Below are 13,650 nucleotides of genomic sequence, written 5' to 3'. Positions count from 1 at the left end.
CTTTTTAAAACTATTGGTTGGGTTTAGGGAAGTTGATGGGCGGGTCATTTGGTGCTTTTGAAAACACTATTGGTTGGGTTTAGGGAAGGAGGGTCAGTCAGTTGATTGGTCAATAAGTCATTCGACATCGGCCTCTGGTGGATTTACTCAACAATAGCAGGCGTGAATGGCACTCCTGAGAGAAATTTGAGATCTCAAAAAGCATACACAGCAGCCTCTGGTGGATTTACGTGACAATGGCAGGCGTGAATGGCACTCGCGAGAGAAATTTGCGTTCTCAAAAGCATACACAGCAGCCTCTGGTGGATTTACGTGACAATGGCAGGCGTGAATGGCACTCGCGAGAGAAATTTGCGTTCTCAAAAGCATACACAGCGGCCTCTGGTGGATTTGCAAAAACAAAAACTGCAAAAAACGTTAAAAAAACTCTCTCCAGAGATATATAAAGGTACATTTTCAGAATGAGTCTGGGTTGTGTTTGTAGCTCCGCCCTCTTTTGAGTACAGTCTCATTTGCATTTAAATTTGCATTTAAAGGATCAAAGCCTAAAAGAGTGAGTTTCAAAGAGTTTAAAAAATATCTGTGAGGTATTTAGAGCTGAAATTTCACAAACACACTATCTAGGGACATCAGAGATCTTGTAAAAAGGGGCATGATAGGTCTCCTTTAATACATATGTATTTAATCTCAAATGTAAGTCCAGATGAACACTTGCTTGCAGTGTAACAAACTTCTCATGCAAGAGAAAAAAAAAAAAGCTTCAAGAAGAGGAGTTTCGCACATGCTCACAGCATAGACATTCATCATGAATCTGTCCTCTCCATGCCCACGTGCTCTGGCAGATGGACACAGACGCTCCCTCAATAGTGAGCTGTAATTGGAGGCCGTGTGGGAAGAATGAAAGGTGACAGCAGGAGACTGTGAAGTGGCAGTGTAAATTTGCAATCCCACAGACCAAGCAGACGTGACAAAGAAACTTTCTGAGCGGATTAGACTGAGTGTCAAGTGCTCGCGGGCCACAGATTAGGGTTTCGATTCAAGCAGTGGCCTTTCAGAACATTACAAAATGTTCTTTCTTACTTTCATGGGTCATAAAAGGAGTTTTGGGAGAATGTTGCATTAGGATTGAAGTCAAAATGCTTTAAAAGATAGAGCTTCCAAAAGAGGGTTTTCAACACAGTGCAATAGAATTTTGTGCTCTCTGTAGAAAGTTTCAGTTATTTTTTCAATACGAAGATCTTAAAAAAACATTTTTCTCTGTCAAAATAAGTTTTGTCGCAATAAAAAATAATCAGAGTATTTTGAAGATACTTTAGGGAATAATTGGTTCCAGTATAGAACATCTATTTGAAGAGATAGTTCACCCAAAAATGAACCTCAGCATTTATTCTCCCTTATATACTGTAGTTTTAAATCCTTATGAGTTGAACACAAAAGAAGGTGTTTTGAAAAATGCTGGTTGATGGTACTCATTGGCTGCATCAGAAACTGCATGCATCCCGACTATATAATGTGTTAAAAACAGTATGTGAGCTGACCAGTATGTAAGAATTCAAAGTATTGGAAATACAGTAGTCCAGAATTACCTGGATGACCTACTACTTCTGGAAAAATTCTGAAGTGTGCATCCAACGCTGTCCCATGATGCAATGCGAGAGAATTCATGATTGAGAGTGAAGCAATGAGAGTGATGTGGGTAGGTCACATGATAATGACTAATGGTGGATTTACTACGTCCGAATTCCATTTATACTATTCACATTCATACTATATAGAATATACTTTTCTTATGTCGTGTGGTAAATCAAGTAGTAGGCCATGGCCACATAGTATTTGAACATAGCCAATGACTTTCATAGTAGGAAAATAATTACTATGGAAGTCAATGGGTAGCATCCACCAGCATGCTCATTCTAGTCATAATTATAGTAATCAACTATCCCTTTATAAGTGTTTTCCCACTGAATTTTATGGGCTGGCACAGATTGCATAGATTTAAAATGGCTTGCTTTTGCTTTTGCGCAGTTTAAAATGGGTGGGGGAAAATGTAAGAATCATTGAATCATTAAAAGGTGGTTTATTCTAGTGAAAGTGAGTGAGTGGATAGTAAGTGAGTGAATCATTTCAAGTCATGCCCCCAGTTGTGGATGAAAATATTAATGTGCTCTTTTAAAATGGAACAATTATACACTAAACTTCAAATATACATTCATTTACCATATCATGAACATTATCACTGTCATGTCAAGGGACGCTGACAAAGGAGTGCAGATCCAAATGCAGGTTTTATTATAAGAGAATGGTCAGGCAGGCAACGATCACAATTAAGACCAAACGGTAATATGCAGGCAAATCCAAAAGAATGGTCAATAAACAGGCGAGTGGTCGATACGGGCAGCTAACAACATAAACAAAAAAATACACGGCAAGGCAAGAGAAAACGCATTGTAAAATTCACAATAACAGATAAACAAGACTCAGCACTGATACTTGTGTGTGTGTGTGTGTGTGTGATGTATAAATAGTCCTTGTGCTCAGTGCGTAACGATCCTCTGGCTGTGTGTGTGTGCAGTTGGTGGAATCCGGAACAGGTGCGTGTGAGCGGTGCAAATCCATATAATAGCAGATTTTTTGTTCTATGGCGATCTGTGTGTTTACAAGGATTAGATCGCTGGTGATTTTTTTACAATCATGAGTTATTTTCAGTCATCGCATGATCTGCTCACTATCAATCATGATAACTGTTTAAAAAAATCGATTTATTTAGAAAATTTTCATTTATTTGATCATTTATAGCCCTACCATTTATCATTGTATTGTATTTAGTTCAGCAGTTATTCATTGTTCATTTATCATAAAAAAACAGGTAACACTTTAGTTTAAGCAATTCCCACCATTTACTTCTGGCTTATTTCCTACATAATATTGACAATAACTGTGTGATTAGTACTTATAAAGTATGATCTTTTTTACTTATAATGTATGACCTTACCTTACAAACTACTGTATTAATAAGCAGCTAAATATTGAGCTTAATGTTAACGTGAATTGTAAAGTAAAATAAAGTGCGACTAAAAAACAATATTGTTATAAACTATCCCATTTTTGACCATATATTCTGAATATTATAGCATATTATGGTGCTTTTAAAGCTCTGTTGTCATTTTTGATGGTCAATATGATCTGCTTGCATTTCCGTTTATTGTACTGTATGTGAAAGAGCAGGCAAAGTTACTGAAAGAAACTCCTGCAGATTTAAAACAACATGGAAATGAATGATAATTGAAATATTTGAGTGAACATGTGGCTGATGATATTAGTGAATGAATGACTGTGGATGTGAAGTGTAAAGGATATCTCTCCGTCTCTCTCTCTCTCTTTCCGTCTCTTCCTTCTCTTTGTCAGTTGTTTACCCCTCGCTCCATTAATCACTGTGAGTGACGGCCAGTCTGTGGCAGCGTTCAGTCTGGATCTGTGCGTGTGAGTGGATTTAGAGTGACTGATAGCTCATCTGCTGTCCAAACACACACACAAACATACACACACATACACACATCAGCATCTCGGTCTACCGGAAGCTTGTTTTGGTAACATCTAACATTTGGATCTTAACAGGAATCTCAGACTTTCTGACTGTGTTGAGTGTGCGCCTCTAGATCTATGTTGGGATCTGTGTTCTCAGAAGCATTAGAAAACCTGAAATCATCTTACTTAACTTAGTAATAATAAATTTATATAAAATTAAGAAATTTGATTGATTGATCACCTTAAAAAGAGAATAAAAAAACGAAATACTTGCTATATGGTTAGGTTTAGTGTCAGGTTTAACATAAAATAAATGAAGAAAAAAGAAAGTTTTTATACATATGTAAATAGTGCCTTTGTGTCCCTCCAGTGCTGATATACAGCTATATCGTACTGCTACGAGTGTGATATTGCATTTATACAACAGTTCAATGGCATAATCGAGTATATAAAAAAGAAAATCAAACACAGAGTCTTAGAAATCCTTTTGTATGAGGAACTACTTTCTTTCGCCATTCATTCACATCTGCAGCTGACGTCAGAAAAGCAGAAACCGTTGCTGCTTCACCAACATCTCTTTAGAGCTAGTATTTGAATTATTCTGTTGCGTAATATCCAAAGTGATGACAAAACAGCTGATTTTGCTCACATTTTAAGATTACACAGTCTACAGAGATTTCCTAGTATTTCTCTGTTGCAATTGCGAGATCACAATAATGAACTCAAAAAAATTCAACTCAAACCACATACTACCAGATTGCTATGGTATAAAACCAGAACTACAGCATACAAAAGAGAGAGATCAATTTAGATGGCCACTTACCTGATTTGTATTGATTTGATCTGCTGTAATTTGAAATTTTTCGCTGATTTTTTCCACCCATAAGGACGTATTATGCGGTCTCTGTCGCCATCTTGTGGCGGAACATCAACCTTCTTTGCTTTGCTCAGTATGACAGGTTAAAGGATGCCGACGTGCTGAATCTCTGAAATTATGAATATTTAGCCATATAGAATATTAATATTTAAAGTAAGCACTATTTTATAAATAAACTGCAAAGTTGCATTCTAAATAACTATATTCTTGCCTAAAAAACCCTCAGAAGTGCATTATGTTGACCAACAGCTGTACTGATCTGCTGTAACTCTATGTGGGCGGACTAATTCATGGGTGAAGAGGCTGTACGAGTGCTGTTATTGCAGAATATCACACGGCTATCAGCTTATCAAATTCAAGAACCAGATAGAACTGTTGTATAAATATATATTTATATGGGTGACGCAGTGGCGCAGTAGGTAGTGCTGTCGCCTCAAAGCAAGAAGGTCGCTGTTTCGAGCCTCGGCTGTGTCAGTTGGCGTTTCTGTGTGGAGTTTGCATGTTCTCCCTGTGTTCACGTGGGTTTCCTCCGGGTGCTCCGGTTTCCCCCACAGTCCAAAGACATGTGGTATAGGTGAATTGGGAAGGCTAAATTGTCCATAGTGGATGGGTGTGGGTGAGTGTGTATGGATGTTTTGCGGCTGGCAGGGTATCCGCTGTGTAAAACATATGAACCGCTATTATTTATTAATTAAATCATTTATTATTTATTAATTATTTATTAATTATTTTAATAAATAATTCACCACATTAATGATAATTCGTTGTTAAAAGGAAAAACATAAGTAAATTCTCAGTAAAGCTGCATTTTAAACAATAAAACGTTTTCTATTTCAGTGTATTTGACTATATTATATGTTTTATGCTTCAGCTACAGTTGGTCAGAATTATTAGCACCCCCCCCCCCCCTGAATTATTCTTTTTTTAAATATTTCCCAAATGATTTTTAACAGACCAAGGAATTTTCACAGTAGGTCTGATAATATTTTTTCTTCTAGAGAAAGTCTTATTTGTTTTATTTCAGCTAGAATTCAAGCAGTTTTAAAAAATTTTATGAACCATTTTAAGGTCAAAATTATTAACCCCTTTAAGCTTTTTTTTTTGACTGTCTAAAGAACAAACCATCGTAATACAATAACTTGCCTAATTACCCTAACCTGCCTAGTTAACCTAATTAACATAGTTAAGCCTTTAAATGTCACTTTAAGCTGTGTAAATGTGTCTTGAAAAATATCTAGTAAAATATTATTTACTGTCATCATGGCAAAGATAAAATAAATCAGTTATTAGAAATGAGTTATTAAAACTATTATGTTTAGAAATGTGTTGAAAAAATCTTCGTTAAACAGAAATTTGGGGAAAAAATAAACAGGGGGGTTAATAATTTAGGGGGGCTAATAATTCTGACTTCAACTGTATATATATATATATATATATATATATATATATATATATATATATATATATATATATATATATATATATATATATATAGTAAAATTCTAGTTGTTTAAAATAAACAATCATATAAATAGAACATATAAATATTTTTATCACTTTATTTTTTATATTTTTTTATATTAATTTACTCTTTACAGTATTGTGAATTGTGACTCATAATAACCACTATAATAGTAATAATGAATAAAACACATTATTTGACTTTTTTTGGTTACTGAATTAGTTGTATTTTATTGTATTTTTAAGAATATTTGAATGTTAGAATGTCTGTCCTCTCCATCACAGTTCAGTGTTGTGAAAGGTTATTCTGCAGTTAGAAGCGTTCCATAAGTCTGTGTTTTCTGCAGTGCTGGTGCTGGAAGAACAGGCTGTTTCATTGCAGTGGACATCATGCTGGACATGGCAGAGAGTGAGGGAGTGGTGGACATCTTTAACTGCATCAGAGAGCTGCGCTCGCAGAGAGTCAACATGGTGCAGACTGAGGTGAAGCTCATCAACACACATACACACACACACTCTTTCTTTCTCTCTCTCTCTCTCTCTCTCTCTCTCTCTCTCTCTCTCTCTCTCTCTCTCTCTCAATTACTTGACTCACTGAACATCTTGGATCTGACAGGCAGATTCCCGAAGTTTACTAAATGTAGAATTTAAATCATGCCCCCTAGTGGTGCATAAATTGCACTCTTTTATAATGGAGCAATTATACAGTACAATAATAAATAAATATATATATATATATATATATATATATATATATATATATATATATATATATATATATATATATATATATATATATATATATATATGTATAAATATAAATTAAGTCTCATATTTGAACACCAATGATTGTTATAAAAAAACCTATTTTGAAAATATTTTTCAAATGCTATTATTTTAAAATATGTTTCATGAATTTAATATTAAAATGTACGTTGAATAAATACATATAATGACTGTTGTTTTATCATAATACAAATATTTTAATAGTAATATTATTATTATTATTATTATTATTATTATTGTTATTATGCTCACATCAAACTTTGATTAAATTGCTATAAATTTATTATATTGTATTACATTTTTTAATACAAGTTTATATTATTTAATTATTGTATTATGTTACATTTAATTTAGTGTAAAAAACTCAACAAATATTATTTGTCATTTTTTTGTTAAAATTAAATTATGTTGCAGTTATTACATTTTGTTGTTGTAATTATTATTATTATTATGCTCACATAAAAAAAATCTGCCATTTGATTAAATTGATATTAAATTATTATATTATGTTACATTTTCTTTAAAACAAGTTTAAGTTATTTAATTATTGTTTTATATTACATTTAATTTAGTAGTTAAATTTTGTTTAATATTATTGGTAATATTTTTTGTTATTTTTAAAATAGTATTGCTATTAATACATGTTGTTGTTGTTGTTATTGTTATTATTATTATGCTTGCATCAAAATATTCAGCCATTTAATTAAATTTATTTAAAATTATTATATTACATTTTATTTAATATACATGTTGGTTATTTAATTATTGTATTATATTACATTTGATTGAGTGGTTTAAAATTATTATGTTATATATTAATAATATTTATTATTAAAATATTAATGTATTTCTCATAATACTTTCTGTTGTTTTAAATGAATATTTAGTGCAATCATAATTTTATATTATTCACACAAATAGTTTATTTGTGTTATCATTGTTGTTATTATAGACTTTTTTTAATGTATGTATTTGATATGAAAATAAATGTACCTATTGTATTAAATTGGAAATTAGTACAAGCCTACATTTGATAATTTTCTTATAATATTATGCTATTCTTCATTCAATTATTTATTTTCCTTCGGCTCAGTCTTTATTTCAGTGGTCACCACAGCGGAATGATCCGGCAACTATTCCAGCCTATGTTTTACGTAGCAGATGCTCTTTCAGCTACATCCCAGTACTGGGAAACACCCATACAATCTCGCATTCACACACACCTATACACTACAGCCAATTTAGGTAATCTAATTCACCTATAGTGCATGTCATTGGACTATGGGGGAAACTAGAGCACCCAGAGGAAACCTACATGAACACGAGGAGAGCATGCAAACTCCACACAGAAATGAACCAGCAAACTTCTTGCCGTGAGGCGACAGTGCTAACCACTGAGCTCCTATACTATTCATATAATAATGATAACAACAATAATAACAATAATAATAATAACACACTACATCAGATCTACATGCCATAATTTTATTCACCCCATTCTGATATTACACACTTTTCAGCGAAGAGGACAGCATGCTTTTAAAAGACTAACACTAAACACAGTGCCGGTGATAATGGCTTCTGGGAGGCAATTTGTGTCAGCCTGCAGCTCCATTCAGAGATAATCCTCCACAGACACAACACTCAGCAATTAATCTTTTAAAAGGCTCTTTCCTCGTCTTTTGTCCCGGTCGCTCCGCAGAAGAGCTCACCGGGTTATGGAGTAATAGGTACGAGAGGTCAGCTCAGCTTGACTTTAGCTTAGCATGGATCAAAGGCCGACATTAGCATTCAGACCTTTAAGCTTCAGGCATTGTTGAGTTAAAATATGGATAAATCCGGCCTATATTTGTGGCTAGGGTTTAAAAAGGAGTGTAATATTAGCTGCAGGATGGTGACGGTGCTTTAAGAACTGCTTGATCTTTTTTTGAGGCCTCAGTTGAAGCGGTTTTGGATTTTACTTGCTTGGGATTTTAGCAGCAGTGTTGAAATCCATGTATAACGTCATTTTCCCTTCAGCAAATTGTGCTTCATGATCAGCGTTCAGTGTGTATGAATGTCTGTGTAGGGTTTATATTTCCCTAAGGATCTCCCTCTCAGCTTCAGATCAGGCTTTTCAAGGTGTATGTGTTTGGATGGGTCATAAATTATGCAGATTGGCTGGTTTAAGATGTACACATTTAAATCAAACTCCTAATTAACTTACAGCTTTGGTTATTATTTTTATTATTAAAAATGATGCTAAAATACGTTTATGCCCACAGGCAGTTATAATAATTATAATCAGGGCTTGACATTAACTTTTTTGATCACCCACCACTGTGGCTAGTAGTTTATCTTAATTTGTTCATCTTTATTTTTGTTTTATTTTAGTAGTGTGTCAGTTTTTTGGGAGGGTTTTATTCAACTAAAATAACCTTGGATTTTATTTTTATTTATTTTTTGTCCTTTTTTTCGAAGAAATATCTTGCTTCTAGAATGCTGCATTTATTTCATCAAAAAAATTATAACCTTCATAATATTAGTGTCGCTTTCCACGATTGTACCACAGTATTTTTCCTCTATTGATCTCCATGTTTGTCTTTCTGCAGGAGCAGTATGTGTTTGTACATGATGCCATCCTGGAAGCATGTTTATGTGGAAACACAGCGATCCCAGTGTGTGAATTCAGAGCCATTTACTACAACATCAGCAGACTGGACCCGCAGACCAACTCCAGCCAGGTCAAAGATGAGTTTCAGGTCAGCAAACCACACAAACCCACCATAATGAACCAAAACCAACGGAACCAACAAAAAACCAACAAAATACAGTTTTCACAAGTGATACCATAGCGCAACCATTTTGGCTGAAGATTTCAGTGAAGAGCTCTAAAAAATGGCTCTTTTTTTAGAGCTCTTCACTGAAATCTAATTCTTTCTTAGAGAAAAGAACATTTTAGTAAACTGAAGAAGCTTTATAAACCTTTATGAAATCCAAACCCAATAAATTACCTTTTTTTCACTCTTAGCATTCTTTTTAATGATCCAAACGCAAAGTCTAAAGCTTTTAGTTGGTCGATGGCGCAGTCTATTTAAGTTCCTCAAAATAGCAGCACGCCAACAATGCACCTTAACTTACTTTCTTTATAGACCAGCACAGTTCACAAAGTGGCGCAAATGGATTAACTATTGAAACAACATGGTGCAAAATGTGAAAATTAGGGTTGCGCTGGTCTGAAAATATCAGAGATGTATTATTGTGAGTAGAATAGTTAAAGGGATAGTCCAGACAAAATTTTAAATATCTGTCATCATTTACTCAGCATTCAGGTCCAAAACCTGTTTGATTTTCTTTCGTCTGATAAACACAAAAGAAGATATTTTGAAAAATGCTGAAAACCTGTATCCATTGACTTTTATATTATTTGTAATTCCTACTATGAAAGTCAATGGGTATTTAGTTTTCACGATAACTTATTTTGTGTTCAAGAGAAAAAAAGAAACTCAAAAGTTTGAAACAGTGAGTAAATTTAAGTGAGTACAATTTATTATTTGCGTGAACTATCCCTTTAAGATCGTTTGAGTTCATATTGAAATCTCTGAGCACAATCTGTGACATTATTAAAAATCCGATTTCTCAAGATATCATCACTATATTTGCTCTCCATTCAGTCCTATTACAGTTCAGGAGGAACAAATGAGACGCAAGCAGGAGCTCATTTGTGATTTATCTTTCCTCCGACTCTAAAAAACAGAAGGAAAATGTGTTTTTTAAAAGCATCCTCTTTATAATCAGCGAGCTCGGCGATCAGCCCACGTGGAGGCCTAATTTACTGAATCCTCCAAGGTTTTTGCTGTCGACTGGCAGTGCTAAAGCCCTCGCAGCCATTTCTAACAACTTCATCAAGCTCTCTGGTGTGATTTCATCATGATTCCCCCTAAATTCAAACTGCTTTTGAATAAGTCAGTCGGCGATGCATTGAGATGAGGCAGGTGAGAAAAGACAGTGACTCAGGCATTGAGGGAGAGAGTGTTTTTACGAGCCATCGGCTACAGCCTCATAAAGCCCAGCGCCCAGCTATTTCTTTTCATGCGTCCTTTATGTTTTGTATTCCCTGTGAAATGAGTGAGCCGCTGCCGTCTGAGAGGATGCGAAGCTTCAGATGTGTGAGGTGTCTCATAAAATATGATGAATATCTTCCTTTCCTCACTGATCTTACGTTTTCTATCTGCCACTGCATCTTTCTCTCTTGTAAGCCATTTTTCACTGTCTGTCTCTCCCTTCATCTGTCTCTCTCTCTTTCAATTTTCGCCAGTCTTTCTTATACATAAGTAATGGCTGACCTTCAGTTAACTAAAATATTTGCATTGCTCTCAGTTGGACCAGCAGCGCAGTTGAGTTGGTTTTATAAACGCTAGTAAAAGTGAATGCAGGGGTTTGTTACAGTCCTTCGCGTCTTCTTCCTCAGACTCTGAATATAGTGACGCCGCGTGTTCGTCCAGAGGACTGCAGCATTGGCCTTCTCCCGCGTAACCATGATAAAAACCGCAGCATGGATGTCCTCGCAGTGGACCGATGCCTGCCTTTCCTCATTTCTGTTGATGGCGAGTCCAGCAATTACATCAACGCAGCGCTGATGGACGTAAGTTTGAAGTTACCTAGATTACATTTTAATCTATTGCTGCATTCTTTCATCAATCTTGTATTGAACTTTGAATAGGTACATTTTTCCCATTTTTATTGCACCAAAACAGCAATTATTTACTTATTAATGACCATTTTGCCATGACACTTTAAAATAATCGTCCATTAGTTAATGTTAGTTAATGTATTTACTAACATTAAATAAGTATCAATAATCTTTTAAAGCATTTATTAATCATAGTTCAACATTAATTAATGCATGATTAAAATCCAAAGTTAAATAACTTCAACTAACTTTAATAAAGATGGATAAATACCATAATTAATATATTGTATGTAATGTATTGTTGTTTTTTTTTTGGTTTTTTTTAACACTGTTTGTAAGTGATTTGTCTCTTTATGTGTTCGTTGTATCTTAAAATGCTATTACCCTAATCTAATTGCCCCTGGTGGGATTAATAAAGTTGTTAAACCTTAAACCTAAACCATTATGACAGTTTTTTTTTACAGATGCTAGGACACATTTCTCAATACTTAAGTCACTTTTGCAAAACTCTTCACACAGTGAGCATAACAGAAGTCTATGTGGGTTAAACTGAGGATCAATTATCATTGTTTCAATGACTACGTCTCTCAAATTTCATGAATTCTTTTCTCACTCAGACACCACAACTGCCAAAAATCTTTGTACGTACAGGACATTTTGCACATGCTTACTGTTTTAAAAATTGTTAAACTGGTGTTCAAAACAATAACATGATGCAAAACTGAATAAGACGGCAAAATTCAACAGCAACATTTTATTGAAACGTATTTCAAATCTAAAAATGCAGTTTAACCAGCCAGATTAGCATTACTATTGTATCTGTATCAATGGATGGTGTGTACACAAATTCTTGTATTTTAGAATTACTTAGTGCAAAAAAATAAAAATTAATAAATGACGTAAAATATTGAGGAATTCTAGATCATGTCTGATTCATTCCAGTAACATATATTGCAGTTATACACAATATATATTGCAATTATAAACAGAGATGTGACCTTGTTGTACACAAGAAAACACTGTGTAATGCTGCATGTTTAGTGTTTTTAGCTCATTGCTTCGTGGGTGATAAAGTGTATTTGTCTGGTGTCAACCTATGCTAGTGTTCTGGAAGAATGAGTTCATTCGAGACCTGAATAAAGTGTTTTGGTAGTTGTAGTGAACTTTGAATGTGAAATGAACTGCTTTGCTCAGCTGAAAGTCCGTTAGGAGAATTATGTGAATAGTTTTGTAAAAGTTAACTAAATATTGAGAAATGTGTCCTAGCGTCTGTAAAAGACTGTAATAGTTTGTTCATGCTAGTAAAAACATTAACTAATGAGCCATTATTTTAGTGTTACCCATTTTGTATCCTCTCAATCGCCTTTCTGACATTAGAATTAAACGTAAACATTTATTTAGTAGTTGTTGCCTTTTTTAAGAGATGTTACAAAAAAAAGTGAATTTGGAAGAAAACCGTATATCAGGAGTTTAAACTGTTATGTATAAAAACCACACCTTTTTTGTTGCTGGCAGATCACCCAAGGCACTAGCTGTAAAGACTTCGCCTCTTTTAGAAAGAGGGCAGGGAGAAACAGCTCATTTACATTTAAAGAGACTCACATGAAAACAGAAAGCTTCTACCTCCACTATGAGGTTTTAATTTTAATTGACTGGTGTAGGCTGCTGAATAGCATTAATATATTGCTGTAGTGATATACACTCACCGGCCACTTTATTAGGTACATCTGTCCAACTGCTCGTTAATGCAAATTTCTAATCAGCCAATCACATGGCAGCAACTCATTTGGCAGCACATGGCAGCATTTGGACATGGTCAAGACGATCTGCTGCAGTTCAAACCGAGCATCAGAATGGGGAAGAAAGGTGACTTAAGTGACTTTGAACGTGGCATGGTTGTTGTTGCCAGATGGGCTGGTCTGAGTACTTCAGAAACTGCTGATCTACTGGGATTTTCACGCACGACCATCTCTAGGGTTTACAGAGAATGGTCAGAAAAAGAGAAAATATCCAGCGAGCGGCAGTTCTGTGGGTGCAAATGCCTTGTTGATGCCAGAGGTCAGAGGAGAATGGCCAGATGATAGAAAGGCAACTGGAACTCAAATAACTATTACAACCATGGTATAGAGAAGAGCACCTCTGAATGCAGAACACGTCCAACCTTGAGGCAGATGGGCTACAGCAGCAGAAGACCACACCGGGTGCCACTCCTGTCAACTAAGAATAGGAAACTGTGGGTACAATTCCCACAGGCTCACCAAAATTGGACAATAGAAGATTGTAAATATAGCACCTTTGGGATGTGGTGGAACCGGAGAGTCGCATCATG

General features: G+C 34.8%; 1 protein-coding gene across 1 annotated transcript in view; it reads left to right on the top strand.

Annotated features, from left to right (window-relative positions):
* ptprt (protein tyrosine phosphatase receptor type T) overlaps positions 1 to 13,650 on the top strand; it is a 535,469-nt gene that overhangs the window by 499,529 nt on the left and 22,290 nt on the right. The window contains exons 28-30 of the mRNA XM_056460746.1: positions 6,211 to 6,346; positions 9,241 to 9,390; positions 11,100 to 11,273. Coding sequence (XP_056316721.1) covers positions 6,211 to 6,346; positions 9,241 to 9,390; positions 11,100 to 11,273 — 460 coding nt within the window. The remainder of the gene's footprint in view (positions 1 to 6,210; positions 6,347 to 9,240; positions 9,391 to 11,099; positions 11,274 to 13,650) is intronic.

The sequence above is a fragment of the Danio aesculapii genome, chromosome 6 (assembly GCF_903798145.1).
Source record: "Danio aesculapii chromosome 6, fDanAes4.1, whole genome shotgun sequence".
NCBI classification, from domain to species: Eukaryota; Metazoa; Chordata; class Actinopteri; order Cypriniformes; family Danionidae; genus Danio; species Danio aesculapii.
The sequence above is the reverse complement of the archived record's forward strand: the minus strand, read 5'-3'. Positions and strand labels throughout refer to the sequence as shown.